Consider the following 21,903-nt stretch of genomic DNA (forward strand, 5'->3'; position numbering starts at 1 on the left):
CTTCCAGAATATCCCTCCTGAAGCTAAATGATTTTGATCGAGCTTTTTCCAAGCTTGCAAAGCACACAACAGAGATTCAATCTGACCGTTCTTTATTGATACTTTTTAACCCAGGCCCATTACGACTGGATCCACAGAGCCCAGCTTCAGGTACATGGGCCTCAGTCCAACACCTAGAAGCTACTACAGCTGGCAAAGGACCCGAATCCCAAGTCTCTCTAGAAGATATTTCATGAACTGGTTCCCAATGAGGAGTCAAATCCGATTTTTTAGAAGTTCATGGAGAAAGAGCGTCGATAATATCGAAGAGGCTATTCACGTGACATGTAGGGCCCACCACTTCAAAACAAACAGAACTCCCTCCAAAAATGCTTCGCCATATGTACCCTACAGGAGAAACACCATTTTGAATTTCAAAATTTCCGCCTAGTGTCTCTACTCTATCTTGCACCTCATGCAGCGTATGATAGCCCAGATCACTACCGTGAGCCGACTCTTTCACCGGAACCGGCTTAGAACCAGAAATCTCTTCTCCGATGACAGGTGCTGCCTCCATCCCGGAGACCCTTTGGACAGAAATGCTCACCTTCTCCGAGAGGACCCTCACCTTATCCTCATCTCCACCTACACCCTCGCTACTAGAACTAAGCTCTTCAAGATCCGATCTCTCTTTTTCCTCCTCCTTCCACGCTCGAACCCATCTGACTGCTCCATCCAGAGAAACCTGAATAGCCAGCTCCAGCCCTATACTTCCTCTAACTGAAATTCGCATCCGAGCAATGGAATAACCCTTCCCAGCTTGACAGGATTGACCCATTTCCACCACTTTCCCGATTTTTTTCCCAATCCGCCGGAAGTTCTCCTCACACCACGCCTCAGGTGGCATGCCGCCTATGTTCCACCAAAGAATATGACCCTCTAACCTGAACTTCTGATCCCATAATGAAAGCTCCAAAAACGGAGAATTGATTGCATTAATCCAGACATTCATTAGCTTCTGTCTGTGCACCCCCATCGGCGAGGAAATCAAAATCTCCAACTCTGCTATTTTGTACACAATAACTTCACAGTTAATACCCTTCCTACTGCTCAACCACCGTTCCATACCCATTAAGTCCCCTAGCCACCTAGGAGAAACTCTACCCCAAATCCCTAACTCGGCATTACTAATAGACTGTAAGGGAACCACTTCCAGATTGAAACACATTCCCTCAGAAATCTGAGGCTCAAAAGGAAGGGTTCTCGATAGTAGGGGATCTTCTGCCCGAATTACCTCCTCCTTATTGATCTCCATCTCCTGACCTCCTTCCTGAGCAGCCCAAACCTGGAAAGGAGGAAAATTATAATCCATCTTGGAACAGATTTTCTTACACTCCCAACAACAGTTCCTTCTTTGGAAATTCCTAAAACCATATCTACAACATCTCCAATCTCCCAATCCGCCCTCTGATCGACGACTGGATATCCTAGCAACCCGTTTTGACCATTTGTTCTCCACCACAGCCCAAGAGTTTTCGGCAAGAACCCCTCCTAGGGGAATCCTATTGGGGCCTGTTGCCACACCAGAAGAGACCCCTCTACACCTTCCGGGCACAGACTCTGACCCCCCTCCCTTGACCATCCTTCTTTTGTTTTTTTTTTAAAGAAGATATCCACCTACCCTTAAAAACCAGAAAAATGTGCCGTCCACTGATAACTGCAAACCCACCGGATTCCGGCTCTGAGGCCAGTGAAGACTCAGAGACAGAGGGGGATTCCGAAGAAAATAGCGAAGACACTAAAGAGGAGCTCGATGAACCTGATGTATACGAAGAAGATGACTCTGCCACAGAAACTTCAGTAACCGAATCAGAATGGGAAGAGCTAATGGCTGAAGTGGAAGAGACACGCCGAGAAAGAGAGTCAAACACCACCCCCACCACCTCCGGAGAATCTCTCCGGCCGCGAGATCCCACTCTGCTAACTTCCAACTCAGAGAACCTACAAGCCAGAGGCGACCCATCCGAGAGCCACCAACAAGAGACGCTTCCAGCTTCCGGCGAGGATAGAAACCCGTGAAACCCCTAATATAAGCTTAATATTCATGCATTAAATACCAATCTTGATATCTTGAGCTCACTTAAACAATCTAATGGACTTGACAATAAAGAACTTGGTTACTTGAATGATCAGCATAAGTAAGTTTTTACATGAAAAATGTAATGTCATAGTTGTGTTTGGAATGCATTTTTATAACAGTTTAGCTTTTTTTCTTTAATGGGATTTCAAGACTTTTTTGTAAAAAAAAATGTGCTGAATTCCTTTACTATGTGAAGCACTGTGTATATTCTTGTGCATTACATGTTAAAAAGGGATTAATACAAGAGTCAGCTTGCTTGTTGAATCGATAAATGCATTTATTTAGGGAAATGATACATATTCTCTTTTAAGTTCAGAAACATATAACTCTTGCGCTGCGGAAATTAAAAAAAAAAAGATGAAAGGTTCCAAACACTGTGGGAATATATTGTTTCCTCAAGCTAAGGGCATTTTCGTATTATTGTACATTTCAGATATCCTCAATATTTTTTAATTAGCCATATTTTAGATGTTTAGAATGTGTGCTCTTTAATTTAGTTATTATTTCATTTTTTTCAGCTTGAACACAACTCTCTGGTCTGTATTGTATCATAATTCATGTTTTTTATTATTATTTGGGAGTCCATACTTTTAATGGGAATCTGAAGAATATAATGAAAGTTCATAGTCGTGAAATAAGAATACATTTTGTTTTTCCTTGAATAAAACATATTAGGGACAATTGCAATTTTGAATTATATGTGATGCTATAATAGACATGATGTAATTGATGTCTTGGATGCCTTATAGTTAATGATCTTTGATGAGAAATTTTGGAAAAAATGGAAGAATAATGAGTTGATTGTGTCAGCTGTAGCCATTCACATGTCCATTCATTTTCTTATGCATACTACTTGAATTTTCTAGGTAATAAAGCCATGTACAGTTCATTTTCTATATCAAGGATATTTCTTTGTCATGTTTTATTGAAGGGACTAATGTATTCTTGCTCTGTAGTGTATTAACTATCGGTGGTTATTCCAATCCCTAGTACGTTTGTGTGAGCTCATTAAGGAAGAAAAGGCAAGTTGAATTTGTGAGAGTGTAGGTTTGTTAATAATAGTACCTCATCTTGTTGTTCCATAGCTATGTGAGCCCAGTTTGTTCACTCTTTCCTGTTAATGAGCAGAGATGTTTTTTTGTTTACCTTGTGGAAAATGGTATTGACACAACCATAGTTTATATTGTGAAATAATATCAAGCTAACTATCTGCTATTAATGGCATAAGTCCAACCTGTTTCGTTTTGGTCATGTAGTATGTTATGTTTGGTCATAGGAGATGTTGTCATCGTAATAGTGCCTTGATATTTGCAAACCATTATATGCTTCTCTTTGATCAGTTCTTGAGTCAAAATGATTTTGGCAAAGCAGTGTGATTATCTAACATGGACAGGTGCGTATTTGAATGGCGAGGTTTGCATGTGTCTTTGAACAGGATGGAGGTAGGTTAGTTAATACCCAAGTCCTTTTATTCAGGACCAAAGTCTTCCCTGTCACTTTAATAGATGGCTGTCAAAAGTGGAGTGTATAAATGAGTGTTGCTGATCAAAATTTGAAGATAGAAATGTCCAAAGTGATTTCCTTATTCTTCAAGCAATTGCATAATCTGTGTCTCATCTTATGTTTGCCTTCTTATTTATAGGATTGAAATGAAAATGTGGTTGTGTTATGAATAGAATCAAGGTATAGCAGGGCTTAGATGATGTTAATTTTTTTTTTAATTATTATTATCATGCTATGATTTTGTGAACGAGGTATGTAGTAAAATATCTACTACTAGGACACTTGATGAGAGTTAGACATGATGCATGTTGCCTGCTTATTGAATGTTAGATAGTCTTTTATTCCTTGAAGGTTAAGTGATATTATGATGAATTCTTATCAGAATTTAACCACTTTGTTTGCCCATAGTACTATTATTATTATTTATTTTTTAGATTCTCTTGTATACTAGCCTTCTTTTAAAGTTGCATACAAGTACTTAATTTCAGTTTAGCCTCTCTTTTATACAGCTCATCTCCATAGTTCATATAATTTAGAATGGATATTCTCTTTAGCTTATATTGAAAAATGTTCATTATTATTGAAATTATAATATATACTATTGTTTTGAGTTTGCTTATATAGGATGCAGTGTGTAATTAGATGTATACACTCATATTTATTTACAGTAGTGGTAGTTTTCATAGCTATAATTACCAAGTCTTGTATATGCATGTGGTTCTGCTCCCTGTTTGATTGTTCTAATTAAGAGAGTTTATCAAAGAAACAGCTCATTCATAATGTATTCATGTCTTTATGGTCATGGTTGACAATTAAAAGAAGGAAAACAGTGCTGGAATGAACAGTAAATATATTGGATCATTTTATTCTTTTACCCTAGTGGTAATCTTTGGACAAGTAAAATTGCAAAATAGTTATAAATCATACATTGTTGATTTTTTTTTAGCAAAGTATGACGTGTGATATGAATTTCATTTTGAATTATGTTTGTATACATATAGGATATAAATGTGTTCGCTTAATTTGCTTAGTTCGAAATATTATATATATATATATATATATATATATATATATATATATATATATACATACATACATATATATATATATATCTATATATGTATGTATGTATTCTTATGATCCCACTAACTTTGTCTAACGAATTTGTATAAATATTGGTTTGATTTATTTACCTGTAGAGTTTATAGTAAAAGGTAGATAAATTCTTAAGCCCGTGCTTCATTAAAGTAATCATTTAGGAGTTTATTTTCCCTTCTTTCTTCTTCTCTTTATAGAGACTTTCCTAGTCTTTTAGACAGCCCAAGCCCATCCTTAGGGGACTTGCTCGGTCCAAGTAGCGTTCCCCTCTTGTATTTAGAAGATCTTTTTAGCCTTTTAGATACCCTTGAACACTAGAATCCTCTATCATTGCAAGGGCAATGATAAGGATACTTGGAGCCCATCTCTGTGTTTAAGAGACTTGCCCAGTCTCACTAGCACCATTTTTATCTCCTCTTCTTTTAGGAGACTAGCCTAGTCTCATTAGCACTCCTCTCTTAGGTTTGTGCAATAGGAGTCTGTCCTTTTGTATATAAGTTAGTATTTAGCATAGGAGTCAGTCCTTCAGTCTTTCAGGAGTCTATCCTATCATCATAGGGGTTAGGATTCCGTCCAACCTCTCATCAAGTCATGTGATTTTATCCAATCTTGTAAGGTATAGGATGCTGTCCAACCTTTGCAGAGTCGTGATTCTGTCAAATTCCCCCACAAAGTATAGGATGCTGTCCAACCTTTGCGGGATATTAGAAGTCCGTCTTTCCCTTATGATGATAGGATTCCGTCCTCTTGAGTCAAAAACATAAAAAACACTTGAAAAACATCAGAAAACTTCAAATCATCTCTCAAAAGTCTTGAGTTGTTAGGAGTGTAGTTCGGAAAGTCTATTTCCGAACTACGTTGGCTTGATCCCTTTCCACAGGGTATGTAGTACAGCTTGAGATCCATATCCCAAGTCCAGCCAAATCTTTCAAAATAAGCATTTCAAACCTTCCAAAAATATAAAAAATTCTTTAAAACCTTTTCAAAAAGATCTTCCCCTAGAGTTAGGAGTCTGTCCTAGATGTTTAGGGTGTCTTAGAGTTAGGAGTCTATCCTGAATAGGTTAATGTTTAGTGTATCTTGTCGTGTGAGTGTCCCTAGAGTTAGAGGCCTCGAGTCGTGGTCGGTTAAACATTTAGTCGAACCAATGGCTAGACTAGAAAACATTTAGTTAGCTCATGGTTTTCCATAAGATGTACAGCTTAGTTACACATAGGATATAGGAACCACCTGCATTAGTTTAAGGCTAACCAACTTTCATTAGTTAGGGCATATAGAGAGTCATAAAAATTACAATTCACTTGAACTTAAGCAATTGTACAAGAAGTTTTAAAAACTAGTTAGGTCTAGTTGATCGAGTCTAAGATATCAGTCTTAGATGGTTAGGCATCGTAGTTTAGAATAGGTCATCGAATTACGTTGATTCTGATTCTTCTCGAGGCAGGGATACGAGGAGCGGCCAGGATGGATGGCCATCCTCATCCGAGTCATGTATCACATTAGAGTCTTAGGGTTCGTCGTGTGGAGTCAAGTTGTGATGTGTGTTTTGTTGTGTTTTCTTATTTTCTTGTGCAGACCTTATACCTTTAGTTGTTGCATGCATGTGTTTGCACACCAAAACTTAGACATCATTTAGGTATGACACTCATAACCTAGCAATTCTTAGGTGACACTTATTTTATTTCTTTTATGTGTGCTTATTAATCATCTCCGAGACATGCATGATTAGGTAGATATCTTCTTGGAGATATATGTTCCCATTTCATATGACTTTCGCCCAAAATTCTTCAAAATCAATAAGTAAATGGCATAAGAGACCAGGTGTTTGCACTTGGGCGGATGAGATGCTCTTCGGACCTTCCAAATTCGTAACTAGGCACGAACCTTCTTTTATATTTCTGGTTATCCATTGCAACAGAGCATAGTATGGGATCTAGGGCCCACTTCCTTGGATGGCGACTCTTATTTGTTTAAGGTGCGTCTCGAATCCGGGCTAGTCCCCAAATCGAGATGTATCTCACTTTTCATCGCCACTCATGCTGTAAGAGGCACTTCTTTCAAGAGTTCCTTGGTAGAGCTCTCCATTCACGTGGATGATTCCAAAGACTTTCGGGGGCTCGTCCCCCGCCTCTCTCGGATCGGGGTCCACAGATGGACATTGAGATAAACTCAAAATTAGCAGGATCGTCCACAAATTACACTATGACTTGTTTTTCCCATTGAAAACCTAGTTCTTGGGATCTCCGGTCCATAGGTTGGGTATCCATCATAGGTAACTATTTATAAATGGGCTTTAGTCCCATCCCTCTCGATGTATTATAGATTTTCTCCCTTGATAAGGCCTTAGTTAAGGGATCTGCCAAATTATCACCAGATCTCACAAAATCAATGGTGACCGATCCATTAGAGATCAACTCTCTCTTAATACTGTGCTTCCGAGGGATCTGTCGTGACTTTCCTTTATAGTACATATTATGCACTCTTCCAATAGCAGCTGTGCTGTCACAGTGAATCAAAACAGCGGGAATAGGTCTTTCCCAAATAGGTTTATCAGATAAAAAGCTTCTTAACCAACTAGCCTCTTCACATGCTGAGGTTAGTGCAATTAGCTCAGATTCCATGGTGGACTGAGCAATGATAGTCTGTTTCTTAGATCTCCAAGAAACCGCACCACTACCAATAGTAAAAGCATAACCAGTGGTAGCCTTAGAATTTTTTGATAAAGTGTTCCAATCGGCATCACCGAAACCCTCTAAAACAGTAGGAAACCTATAGTAGCGAATCCCATTATTAATGGTTCATTTAAGGTATCTCATGACTCGTGATATAGCATTCCAATGTTCTATATTAGGATTACTAGTATATCTACATAATATACCTACTGCATATGCTATATCAGGTCTGGTACAGTCTGTAGCATACCTTAAACTACCAATTATACTAGCATACTCCTTTTTTTTAACACTATCATCTTCATTAGAATGCAGTCTAATACTAGGTTCAAAAGGAGTACATATAGGATTACAATCAAAGTACTTATACTTTTTAAGTATCTTTTCTATATAATGGGATTAGTTTAAAGATATACTACTTTCTGTTCTTGTAATTTTAATCCCTAAAATTACATTAGCTTCTCCTAGATCTTTCATGTCAAAGTTTTGCATTAACAAATTTTTGGTTTCTTTAACCACTTTTAAGTTTGAACCAAAAATTAAAAGATCATCCACATATAAACATATAATAATACAATAAGTATCAATATACTTATAATATATACATTTATCACTTTCATTGATTTTAAAACCATTTGATATAGTGACATTATCAAATTTCTCATGCCACTGTTTTGGTGCTTGTTTAAGACCATATAGTGACTTCATCACTTACATACTTTATTTTCTTGACCTGGAGATATGAAACCACTAGGTTGGTCCATATATATATCCTCTTCTAGACTACCATTTAAAAAGGCTATCTTTACATCCATTTGATGAATTACCAGATTGTGAATCGCAGCCACTGCAATTAAAACTCTAATGGATGTAATCCTAGTAACTGGAGAGTATTTATCAGAGAAATCTATATTTTCTTTTTGCCTACAACCTTTAGCAACAAGCCTAGATTTATATTTGTCTATGGTTCCATCTGGTTTCAATTTTCTTCTAAGAACCCATTTACATCCTATGGTCTTAAATTCTGGTAGTAAATCTACTAGTTTTCAAGTTTGGTTTAACATCAATGACTCCATCTCGTCATTGATAGCTTCTCTCCAAAAGTCGGCATCTGAAGAGGACAAAGCTTAATCTAAAGAAGAAGGATCTCCCTCCAAACTAAAGACATAGAAATCAGAGCCAAAATCTTTGGCTATTTTAGCTCTTTTACTTCTCCTAGGTTCAATTTCTACTTCGGGGAATATGAAAAACTTAACTAATGTGAATGCTATATCTGAAGTTAAGAACCAAAATCAGAAACCGCAAATGCATCTGAAGCCCAAAACGAAGTTGAAGAAAAAGCAACAAAATCATAACCGGGGTACCTTTAAGCGTCAGAACCAAAACTCAACTTCTGAAAAAAATGACTATTCCAAAGTTGTGTGTTATATTTGTGGTCTCAAAGTTCATATTGCATGGATGTGTCGACGTAAGAAGAATGCGCCAATTCCTCAAGCTAACGTGACAGAAGAGCCACTTGTGGCGATGATCACTGAAGTTAATGCAGTTGGTGGATCTGAAGGGTGGTGGGTCAACACTGGTGCGTCCCGTCATGTGTGTTTTGACAGGAAGGGGTTCAAGACGTATGCGCCTGCAGACAATGAGAAGAAGGTGCTTCTAGGGGACTCACATACTACAAAGGTACTCGGTGTTGGGGACGTTGAGTTTTGCTTCATTTCAGAGCGGAAAGTTATGCTGAAGGATGTTCTTCACACACCAGACATGAGGAAGAACTTAGTTTCTGGTTTTCTTCTTAGTAAGGCTGGTTTTAAACAAACCATAGAGTTTGACCAGTATGTTGTAATCAAGTTTGGAGTCTTTGTTGGGAAATGATATGCAAGTGATGGAATGTTCAAACTGAATGTTGAAATAATGAATGAAAGTGATTCTTCTGTTTACATGCTTTCTTGTGTTAATTCATGACATGCTAGGTTGTGTCACATAAATAGGAAATATGTGCATAACATGAGTGTACTAGGTATGATTTCTAAAGTAGCCTTAGAAGACTTTAAAAAATGTGAAACATGTAGTAGGGCGAAAATTTGTAGAAAACCTTTCAAAAGTGTTGAAAGGAATTCAGAACTTTTAAACTTAGTTCATAGTGATATTTGAGAGTTAGATGGTATCTTGACCCGTAGTGGTAAAAGATACTTTACAACATTCACAGATGATTTCTCTAAGTATATAATTATCTATTTAACAATGTGTTGATGGAAAACAATGTGTTGTTCTTAACAGTAAGAAAACAATGCTCCGTTATGAACAGAACAGGGAGAGAAGATAGAGAATGGTTGTGTATTAAAAACGTTAATAAAAGTCTGTATTTATAAGCAAAACGTGTCTGCTAAAGACACCCATTAAAAAATAATAAACACATCCTTTAAAAACGTATGGACGCATCCCTTAAATGTTAAATACGTTTATAAACGTTATTATGAAGGTATCTAACGGTCAGATTTAAAAAGAATTAAATGGAAGTGACCTTCTTTGGGTTTAAAAAAGAAGATACACGATTTGGTTTAAAATAAACATGACTCTTGGTGTTTAAAATAAACACAACTCTTGGTGAGTAAAAGGTATAATCTCGTTTAGGGAAAACCCAAACCACCCGACACAGCTCGGCTCGGAGCGTGCGCGTGTGTTTTTATTTGTTCCATTTGTTCTTTGTAAAAGTCCCAAGGCAAACAAATTGAATGCCCTTGAAAGGCCCAAGCTTTTGCTCAAACATCCCTCTTATATGGATGGAGGCATCTCTCTCACTTTCCCATGTTGGACTAAACTTTTGAGAGGTGAGAGAGCTTCCTTCAAAAGCACTTCGAAATTTTGGTGGGAAACTTCAAAAAGAGAGAATCTTTTTGAATATTTAAAACTTGGGTGGGAACTCAAATAATTGGTATCTTTTACAAAAGTCAAAAACTACTTTTATTTTTAGTATTAAAATACTAACAGAAACGACTAAAGGGACTCATTCACGGCTAAAAGAGGGTGCATTTATCATCACCCTTTCATTTCCATGCTTAAATAACCGGCAAGGGTACCATGTTTCTTACTTGGGCAACAATGACAGTTGAATTTGCCTTGTAAATGGTGCATGATCTCTCAAAATAGCTTTCTTTGATCTTGAAATCACAGATATCTTCCCTTGTGTTTGCAGCTAAGAAAACATCCAACACTCTCTTCAACTGAAAATGTGAAGATAGCTTGGCACTAAATAGTAGATCTTTGTCGTCTGTGCTATCTCCTCTATAAGCTTTCCATCGTCCATGTGTACTCCCGATCTAGAAATAAACATCAAACAAAAAACAAGAAAGAACAGTTAAAAATTAAAAAAAGAAGGAAATTTTCTGCAAAAGGATATCCCTGCCTAGAATTTCCAGTGACCATGGCATAAATCCTTTCTAATTAAGATAAAGGCATGACGTGTCACCCAAGCATCATTTATTAGAGCCTTACAGTTGGAAACATTCATGCTATAAAACCATGAAAAATGTTGGGTACTATTACCAATTCTTTTATAACCACACTAAAAGGTATTAACAGACATTTGGCTGTTTTGGGTATAATTCAATATAGAATTGAATTTAGCTCACAGAGATCACAGAGATCAAGCTGTCCACATGATAATAATGGATATCTCTGGCACCCATTCTTGGATATTACATTGGCGCATGGCAGTCTTGCTAAATGCAATGTGGAACAGTCGGTGTGATTGGATGAGATTGATCCCAAGCGTCTGTGAACTGGACCACAGGATCCCACTCAAGTGTGTTCCAACAGTTAGACTCGATTGGGTGTGATTGGGGTCGTAGGAATGTGGTGTAACGATCGGGCACCGATTGGGTGATATGAACCGCAGGATCGCGACCAGGCGCATGCCAACGTCCGAACTCTAATTGGGAGAGATCTGGGCTTCAGGTTGGCAATCAGCTACAATCCAATGGTCAAATGTCCATTACGAGGTGGACCGGGGTTTTATAGTAGCCACCAGTTGAGATCAGAGTCAACCTAGACCGTAGAATTGCCACATGACTTTACCTAACAGTCATATTTTAGCCTGAACTGATCATGCGCATTTAGAAGGTGTATTTCAAAGACACTAGGAGGTCTATAAAAATGCCAAAAACCCACCATTTGCATATACATATGAATATCAATTGCGGTGATTGTACTCTAATGTTTCCAAACCATTCTTAGCACTCTCAAAGCCTTGTTACAATCGATCTTCATATTCTTTGGTTATTTTCTCTCTAGTATTCTATTATTCTGTAGAAACATAAACCAGTTACTCATGTACTTCCCAAAATCCATAGGTATTTAGGGTTTGTTTCTGTTTATGCATAACATCACCAGATATCAGGGGAGTATTCGCGGTTACCTCGTGAGGCAAATTCACGGTTACCTCGTGAACATCAATTCACCACTTGTTGGGGCGGATATTATCTTAACGAAAGCGATATTAGTAATGCTTATGCCCCTTGAATCAATTCCTCTCCATTTTCTCACTGGTTCTTCTCTATCCTCACTACTATTTTTCTTACACTTCTATATAATTTTGCTTCCAAATGGAGCCTAAAATAAAAGAAGATGAATGCTAAGGCATGTTTTGTGACCATAAAGTATTTTCCTACGAAAACAATGTCCTAGGCTTGTTAAAGACGTTTTTAGGTAAAAATTATTCCAGCTAAGACTCAATATTTTCATGGTCTTCAAACATGCCCTTTTAAGCCCATCGTTCCCGACTGCGCGCCACTCTAGGCGACATACTTTTATGGTGATCCTTGATCAGAACTATTCATCTTACAATGAAAATTCAATCCCACACTGAATGGATGATCCTAGCCGTCTATCAAGAAGAGATTTTTTAATGGTTTTACTCAAAAATCTTTCCAATCCTCTATGGTGATCCTTGATCAGGACTATTGTGGGTAAAAACGGCATCCCCTTTCTAGATCTCAACATGTGGCAAAGGCACGCCTATGAATCCCCGTGCCCCTATCCACACCACCGTCCACACATGCGACGCTGGGATCACGTCCCACCTCCGTAAGAGCACATTAGCTCCTTTCAGAGAACATTAATGCACGATGTAGTGCCATCATTGCCCCTCCACCAATGAGAACCCGACACGTCGTGCTAACACTGACCTACGATGTAAGGGCTCATCTCTCTATAAAAGTCCCCACACTCAAAGGTACCAGGATCTTTTTCTCCCTCTTTCTCAATTGTTACTTCTGTCATTTGAATTTACTTGTGGTACTGATTTCTAACTTGAGCATCGGAATGGCTTCCCAAAGCCATAGCTTTGGGACCCCTAACTCTGTCTCTATTAGCTCATGATAGCTTGGTTTTGACCTCGATCTACCAGCCCTTGGATTAAGGGACCAGATTTCAGCATCGTCAGATTGGCGTCATCCGTGGGACAACAATTCTTGAGTCTAACAAAAAATGTCTAAGAACACCACCAACCCTTATACAAGTGATAGAGTCACGAGGAGTAGAGCTAATCGAACATTCACTTCTAATCAAGTTCTATGGCCCGGAAAAGCCTAACTTACCAATATGGACGAGTCTCGGGTATCCATTAACCCCCCGGCGGTACCGACAATGGATATTCAACCATCTGTCACAAAAATTTGGCAATGTACATGGAATACTCCAAACTATCTTTCGCGACCACCCTTCTCAACCAACCACCGCTGCCGTCAATGCCACTCCGTGGACAGCCAACATGAGAGCAAACCTCATAGTCAAGGAGGGCAACCTTCACGAAGGAAGGCACTCGAGGAGTCAGAGGTCATACGATTACGCAGTCTCGGTGTCCGCCACAAGTCCAGCCTCGGACCGGAATGTGGCCAATCTTGGCTCCAGGCACTGAACGATGGTTGAACCAACATTCGTCGACCCAACCGCCCAAGATCGGCCCATACTCTCACAAACTTATGAGAATGCTATGCACCCGCTCATCACCGACCTCCAGCACCAACTGCAAGAGGTTCGTCAGCAAATCAGGAAGCCCTATGACACCAATCTTCTGGACGAATAGGAGGAGGTGGACTCCCCCTTTACCCCCGAGATCATGGCTGCACCGGTGGATCCGACCTTTGATAAATCGGGGTTTTGTTACTACGATGGAACTGCAGATCCCCTCGAGCATCTCCAATCCTTTCACCGGGAAATGACCTTCCGGAGAGCCTCGGACGATTTTATGTGCAAGGCCTTCTCCTCCCTCATGAAGAGGACTACAAGTACCCAGTACTCACGCCCGAAGCTGGGCAACATCGCTTCCTTCCAAGAGCTCGGCTGAGAATTTGCCTCCTACTTTGCCAACAAACGGCCTTGCCCCAAGCCCAACGATGTACTACTAACCCTGTGACAGAGGAAGGAAGAAACTCTCCTAGGTTTCGTAGCCCGATTCGGCACTGAGCTTTACCAAATCAGAAACTTCAATTTCGAAATGGCTACTGCCACTCTGAAAGCAGCCATCCACAACCGCGACCTAAAGCTCTCACTTAGCATCGACCCTCCTCAGGATCTCCAAGAGCTAAGAGCCCGCACGGACCAATATGTGAACGCTAAGGACTCTTTTGCAACTTTCGTCAGGGGCTGTTTTTAATGATCATGGAGTTGCTTTAGCGCTAATCGCATCACTTTCGCCAGAAACCACTTTTTGTTGAATAACAGCTAATCGGTATTTGGCATCGGAACAACACCCACTATACTAGATTTAGCCAATTCGGATGCCGAACCCGGTAAACGAACAAATAGGTGGTCTTTCCGGGCAATCTAATAAAAAATTAGTTGAAACTCGCCCAAATGGGAGAAAGGCGCTAATACAAGCCAAGGACGACCAATGGCCGGAACAAACAACCCTATTCCAATAACCGACCATCCAATCAAGGGCCGGTTCCCTCCTTTGAAAGGTACAATCTCCCTACCTTAAATAACACTACCTCTAATATCCTCTATGAAATTAGGGACAGAGAAATAATCCAATGGCCGAAGAAGATGAAAAGCGAAGGCAAAAGGTGCGGTTTGGGTAAGTACTACCATTATCACCAAGATCATGCCATACCACAGACAAATGGTACCACCTCAAATAAGAAATCAAAAGACTGGTTGGAGCAGGACATCTCATCAGATATCTTCAGAATCCTCCCATAAACGAACGACCTCGACCGAGGTTTGAGACTCGCTGGTCTCCGGCTCATCAACACTCCCCGATTCGTCACCAGTCTCCAGCTCGCCGACACTCTCCCAGTCATCACCTAGACTTGGAAAGACATAGAGGGGAAGAGCGGCACTGACACTCTATCGAACCTAGGCCAAACAGACGCCCTCAAATAGCCGGGGATATAGATGTGATCTCTGGGGGCGGCAGCAGGTGGACCGACAATAGCCGCATGAAAAGCTTACGCTAGCCAGATATACTTCTTGGAAGGACCGGCGAAGAAAGACTGTTCTGATCCCCCTGAGATAGGCTGTGTGATTTCCTTCTCGGACGGAGACTACAAGGGCATCCATACCCACATGATAACACGGTGGTCGCTCACCTCATCATCGCTAACTTTAACATCATCAAAATCTTGATCGATAGTGAAATCCAATGATAGGCCCAAGTGGCAACCTAAAAGGAGATTACGTTTATAAAAATAAAATTTACCTTTTGAAATTTTAACCCAATTATTTAAACTCTCTAATGACGGATTAAGAGATCAAAAAATAAAAAAATTTAAGCAAGTAAGTTAAATCTAAAGTGCAATGCAAGAAAGGAGCAAGAGACAAGAAAGAGTGCACCCGAGATTTAAAGTGGTTCGGTCCTCAAACACACAAGGTCTACTCCACTCCACCAACCAAACCCGTTGATGGCTTCACTATGTTGATCTTCTTAACCTTGGCGAAGACCGGTGCCAATTACAATCGCTTTAACCTTGGTGGCAATCCTCACCACGGAGAAAGGGCTACGCTTCTCCGAACACTTGCACAAATACAATGAAAGAAAATAGAAAATTACAACTTCCCACTTCAAGGGTAGATAGCTCTCAAGCTCACACAAATTCCACTCTTGAAATGATGTACAAATTCAAGCCTAGGTCTAATCCCTTTAGATATCCCAAATTGAGGCACAAGGGTGATTACCACTCTCTAATATGTTTAGAACATGTTTAGGAATGAGAGAGATGTGTTCTAATGCATAGAGAACACACACACACACACACACATATATATATATATATATATATATATATATAGAGAGAGAGAGAGAGAGAAAACCCAAATATGACCGTTACAGGGGCATAGTCGTAATTCTGTGAATTTTCCCAACGGCTATAATTGTTTTTGCCGACACAGTGTTCTCGGACTTTCAGGAATTGAAACAGAAGTTGGAAAATAGTCCCAGGACCATTTCTCGAAATTCCGAGAACTTTCTCGGAGTTCCGGGAAGCTTAAATCAGTAGATTTTCCAGATTTTTTATGCTGATAATTTTTGGGCTTCATGGGCTTCCAAATTACACATAGATGGGATTGTTATTCCAATTAGGGTCAGTTGTTTGGTGACTCCATTATGCCTCAAGGTGGGGTACCTAATAGGGATTAGATGTACAATCTAACATAAGACTTAAGCCTTCAAATCTTCTACTTTTGAAGCACATCTTCAAGTCTTGAACTCTTGCATGGATCACCTCCATTTCTTTGGCTCTTCAAGATCTCTCTTTGAATGCTCCAAGCCTTCATCATCCTTTGGCTTCAAATGGTGTTCAAGGATGTACAAGCCTTGATCCATGCTGTTTTCCTTGATCTAAGTGTTTGAAATGCTTGAATCTTCAATACATGCACTTAAACATCAAACACGTTAGAAATACAACACATTTCAACTTGTGTTTGGAATCATCAAAACATGGAAGATTGCCAAGGTGAGAACCATTGGGCTTACAGATAGTGAGAGCTCGGTAAACGTCCTCCACTACGACGCCTTTATAAAATAAATAAGCCTGGGATTGGAAAGGCTCACCCCCGTGGATTGGTCTATCTACGGGTTCGTAGGAGGGGTGATAAGGGTTGAGGGCAAGATCAACCTCCCAGCGACCTTCGTTACTGAACCCCACTATAGAACTATCCTTCAATTTTTTTTTTGTGGTACGGGTCCCCTCTGCCTACAATGCCATTGTCGGTAGGCCCGCTCTTATGGAACTTAAGGCCATTGTCTCCATGTCTCACCTCAAGATAAAGTTCCTTACCGCTGCGTCACAACTCTTAAGGGCACCAACCGCACTAAAGAATCTTTCCCAACTAAAGCTCTGGAACACTCTCATGCTAACAAAGTCTTGTAAGTGGTTGGTCTGTTTTTGTGTTAGCTCTGTTCGTTTTTTTCATTTTGCCCCCCATTTTGTTGGTGCATGAATAGTCCTTCCTCAATGTAACAAGATATCCGTTCTCCGTTTTGAATGAATGAAAACTCGGATGTCAAGGCGGTACTCATAATAGGTGTTTCGAGGAAGAACCTTATGACTAGTCCTAGAGCACCAGTTAGGTTTCTCTCAATCTCTCTCTAGGGTATTTTCAAAAGGGAATGATTTTCAAAAATAATTTTATCCTGGAGAAATAACCGGAAAGCTTGTTTTTACGCAGCACCTGCCTTTTTCAGCAACTGAAAAGCCTATTTTACATAGCACCTGCTTTTTTTCGGCAAACTAAAGGACACTTTATTTCCTGAAAGCAAATGATATTAGGTTCAATGGAAACCCTCTAGAACGAGGAATCCAACGCACCTGACTGCATGTAAATCGGAGTTCAAACGAAGATGTTATGGGCATTTTAACGAACAAACATAAGAGATGAAAGCCCGGGAATGACTCATCTGGATGACATCATCAATTTCACCCAGGGTGAAATTGAGGCTTGGTTGCCAAGCCATACCCCCCCCCCCCCCCCCCAAAAGCTATAAATAGAGGGGCGGGGGTTAAGGCTTAAGGATGGTTGAGTCTCTCCCCCTCTCTCCTCTCTTGTGTGATGAACCCTTGGTTCAGCCCCTTCTAGCCCACCCAACACCAAACCTCTGCAGAAATTTCAGAAAAACCCTAGTTTCTTTGTTTTCTAGAAGATAGAAAGTAGATAAATCTCTAGGTAGCTCACACTGGGCGTCGGCACTCCGTCGAAATTTGGAAGGTTCAGAGCGACATCCTCTTTCTACGCCGTTGTTCTGCCGAATTTTGCAGAACTACGAGCTACTTTTCAATAGTAGCGTCGTATTCGTCGAAATTTCGACAACTTCAAAGCTTCTTTGGCCACATAGCACCGTTAGGCTGCCGAAATCTCGGTAACTTTAGAGCTCCTCTACTCTACACAGCGCGGTTACGCTGCCCAATTCTACTGGTAAATTTACATTTATTTTCCATCTTTTGCAATTTTCTTTACAAAGTAAGGTATGAGGTGGTGATATCATAAGATCTCGGGTGCCCAAATTGTCCCCTGAACTTATGATATAAATCCCTCTACCTTTGTTTTACTTTCTGCAATTTCCAGCTTTCTATACTTTCCTTTACAAAGTACGGTACGAGGTGGTGACATCATAAGATCTCGGGTGCCCAAATGGCCCCGTGAACTTATGATATAAATCCCTCTACCTTTCTTTTACTTTCTACAATTTCCAACTTTCTGTACTTTCATTTACAAAGTAAGGTACAAAGTGGTGACATCATAAGATCTCAGGTGCCCAAATTGCCCCCTAAACTTATGACATAAACCCCTCTGCCTTTCTTTTACTTTCCGCAACGTCTTTTCCATTCGGTTTATTGTTAACCTGATTGTGATCAGCTCAGAGACCGTAATGACTCGTTTACAGCATACGATCAGAATCAGGATAACCCTCGCTTATTTTCAGTTTATTTTTGTAAATTAACTTAATTTACATCCTGAAATTAAGCATAACCTAAACAAAGGATAAAAAGATAAGTTATCCTGGTCAAAATTCTTCGAAAAATGCCAATCTAAGCTAAAAGACCGGATTCATCCGGGCAAGAGCTTAACACCTTCCCCAATTGTAACCATAACCCTTACCTCGATATCTGTAAGGACCATGCCTTAAGGAAAACAGAGCAAAATATAAGGTTCTAAGCCCAGAGCAAAAGAACCCCTTTGGTTACTATTCTTCCAATAAAACTCAGGTACTACTCCCCTTTTTATCGGAAGAACAGGCACGGGTCCTATATCCTAACCTAGGTGGCAACTCTGAGTTTCTCTTTCTTATGGAGTTAGGACCACGGTCCCGAGTCTGCAAGAAATACAGATCAACTAAACACTCCCAGAGAACTCGATGTGGTGATCCCCTGCTGCCCTCACGTGCGCGAAAGAACCCGGCTCCCACAGGCTGGCGACCCTGCTGGGAAAAACATGATAATTTCTTTCAGCAGACTTGTTAACTGAAAATAAAAAAGGTTACAACTCTAATAACTTGTCTTAGCATTTCCGAAGAATTCTACCAAATAACTTGGCCTCTTTTTCTCTCCTTTATTAGGTTTATCCTTAACCCGATTCAGCCTTTAGGGGTATCCGCAAGTTGCGAACACTTCACAAGTTGCGGACGCTCCTAAACATGCGAAATAAAACAAGTGTTAGATTTCCTTTTCAGTACCATACACTTGTTCTGCACGGATTGCAAGAGCCAATGCTCAAAATTGCCATCAAATGTGCTAAAACGCCCCGGGAGGCACCTAGGCTTACCTATTTACTTTTCTACATACACCACACACCAATTGGGAATTCATCGCCCGCTTGCATACCTATTACCCTCAGGAGTGATTAGCACTTGGAACGGATGGGTTGTATTTGGGATTTCACCACCCGAATCTGCTGATCACGCCTCTATTTGATGTGAAAGCACCACCTCTTGACACGTCACCCTTGTGGTAGCGTTAAAACGATGCTGTATTAACTTCCCACCGTGCGGAGGAACACTTGGCAAGGGTTGTTTAATCACTTCGGCAAGAGGAACCTTCAAGCCTTCATCACACTGCATAAGCCCAGCTTTCATACATAGTTGTTACCAAGGTTTTAAATGTTGGTTTCTATATCGGTTTCGGACCCCACCAAAAATGAAATTTCGGCCGAAATCCCGCGTAACAAGAAAAACAGTATTTTATTTTATATAAAATTTTGGCTGAAATTTTGGGGGGAAATGAAATTTCGACCGAAATAAAATACCATTTCGGGTAAGTGTGATTTCGGTGTCGGTCTCCACCGAAATCCAAAATTTCGAATTTCGGTCGAAATTTAAAACCATGGTTGTTACCATGGCCGCATAAGGCATGCTGAGCTTAGAGTTAGGCAAGCCTACCAGTTACTCTCAAGAGATATTGGCGTCTTCCCGAATAGGTATACACTAAACCTTTGGCCTACCTCAGGCATGTCGAGCGAGTCTAGAAAGGTGTCCCCGGATTTCCATTTCTTGCTAGGGATGTCATTACCCTAGCCCCATGCGGAAACAATCACAATTCATTTACCCAAAATTAGTGGTTATTGTCAAATCTTTAGTTTCGTCCAGAGTCATGTTTGAAACCCATATCATCACATTCCTTGGATAAGCAACCATTGCACTCTGGAAAGATGTTTGTCTTGCGGTTAATATGCTTAACCAAAAGACCTTCATTCTAGTCTCATCTTTCAAAGGTTATTGTTCCTTTTCGGAAATAGTAACCCCTCATTCATCTTCCCAAACCTGACCGTCTTGGTCACAGCCTTGTTGAGCTCTACTGATTAGCAAATATGTACCCGTCTTAACCATCATTATGATCAAAGAGGCAGAGCTCTGTCCAAATAATTCTGTCTCTTTTACCAAGAGATAGAAATATCTAGACCTCCTCGGTCTCAGCCTCATTAGGCTCTACTGTTAAATGAGTTTAGACCCGTCCTGACCATCACTATGGTCAAAACGGTGGACCTCTGCTCAAAAAAATTATGTCCCTTCACATAGGGGTTGAATTGTCCTGACCAACCCGGTCACAGCCTCATCGGGCTCTACTGCTTATTCAGTCTAAGCTGGTCCTAACCATCGTTATGGTCACGACGGTGAAGCTTTGCTAAGATAAAACTATTTATAGACTTGTCCAGACCATTCCAGTTAAACCCCTATTTGAGTTTGTCTCTCCACACAGAGATAGACCTTCCCATACCTCTGTTATGGTCAGTGGCAGCGAAGCTCTGCCTGAACAAACCCATCTTCTGGTACGAAGATAATCTTATCATGGCCATTGCCATGGTCACATTACCCGAGCTCTGCTCAAATCAAGTCAGCCTTTCTAAAAAGATAGACCCTTCCCAGACCTCTCTTAAGGTCAGTGGCGGTGAAGCTCTGCCCGAACAAACTCATCTTCTGGTACGAAAATAATCTTGTCATGACCATTGCCATGGTCACAGTACCCGAGCTCTGCTCAAATCAAGTCAGCCTTTTCTGAAAAGATAGACCCTCACAGACATTTGTTATGGTCAGTGGCCGAGAAACTTTGCCCGAACAAACCCATCTTCTGGTACAAAGATAATCCTGTCATGACCATTGTCATGGTCATAGTACCCGAGCTCTACTCAAACCAAGTCAGTCTTTCCGAAAGGTTAGACTCATCCCGACCAACTATCATGGTCAAGATAATGGCAGAACTCTGCCCAAATTGTCTTCATCTTCCCCTGGGAATATAGCCCCTTTTCTGACCAATGTCATGGTCGCGACTCAAGAGTCATACTTAGGTCATGTTGTCTTCACTTTTGAAGACAAACCTATCCCGACTACCTTTTCATGGTCAAAGCGTCGGAGCTCAGTTCGAATAAATATATCTTCTCGTGAGAAGATATACCCAGATGCAACCTTTGTCATAATCAAAGTATCGGACCTCTGTCCTCTTGCCGTCCTGAGATCAGGGTTATCTGAACCCTGATCAAATTCAATCTTTCAGGGGTGTCCTCCCAGTTAATAGACCGTAGGGGCAGACCTCTCTCCCAGCCCCTTGCATGTCCAGGTTCTGTCAAAGTCCTGTCAAAATCTGAGAAAATTGTAAAAAAAAGAGAAAGGGAGATAATTCCATTAAAAATCTTGTTTGAACTCTTAAATGTCTGTATGGTTCTTCCTCCTTGCATGAAAAATTCTAAAAACTAGCGTATATTCCCATCTGCATGTAGAAAGTTTATATACTTGATACCATTGCACCCAAGAAGTCAAAAGCCTGGGCCCGTACCCAAGATCATTTAGTAAGAACCTTGGAACTACCTAGTCCTTCCATTCCTACTCATTCGGTAGAAATTTCAGAACCGTCTAGTCCTACAACTCCTCTCGTCACTATGGCAGAACCTATGGACCAGTCCCAGGTTATCCAAGAACTGCAACAGGCAGTAGCTGAACTCACTCAGGTTGTTGTGGTGCCTACTACACCTCAACAACCTATTCCTCCTGTTCAGTAAACCGTACCAGCTCAGCCCATTAACCGATCT

At 40.4% G+C, this 21,903-nt stretch overlaps 1 protein-coding gene across 1 annotated transcript in view; it reads right to left on the reverse strand.

The window, feature by feature from the left end:
• The window catches only part of LOC143880237 (protein LURP-one-related 10-like), a 55,736-nt gene that overhangs the window by 11,472 nt on the left and 22,361 nt on the right, over positions 1-21,903 (reverse strand). The window contains exon 2 of the mRNA XM_077383066.1: positions 10,482-10,709. Within this exon, the coding sequence (XP_077239181.1) occupies positions 10,482-10,709 (228 nt within the window). The remainder of the gene's footprint in view (positions 1-10,481; positions 10,710-21,903) is intronic.

The sequence above is a fragment of the Tasmannia lanceolata genome, unplaced genomic scaffold (assembly GCF_043159265.1).
Source record: "Tasmannia lanceolata isolate RefF3 unplaced genomic scaffold, GAP_Taslan_0.1 ptg000006l, whole genome shotgun sequence".
NCBI lineage: Eukaryota > Viridiplantae > Streptophyta > Magnoliopsida > Canellales > Winteraceae > Tasmannia > Tasmannia lanceolata.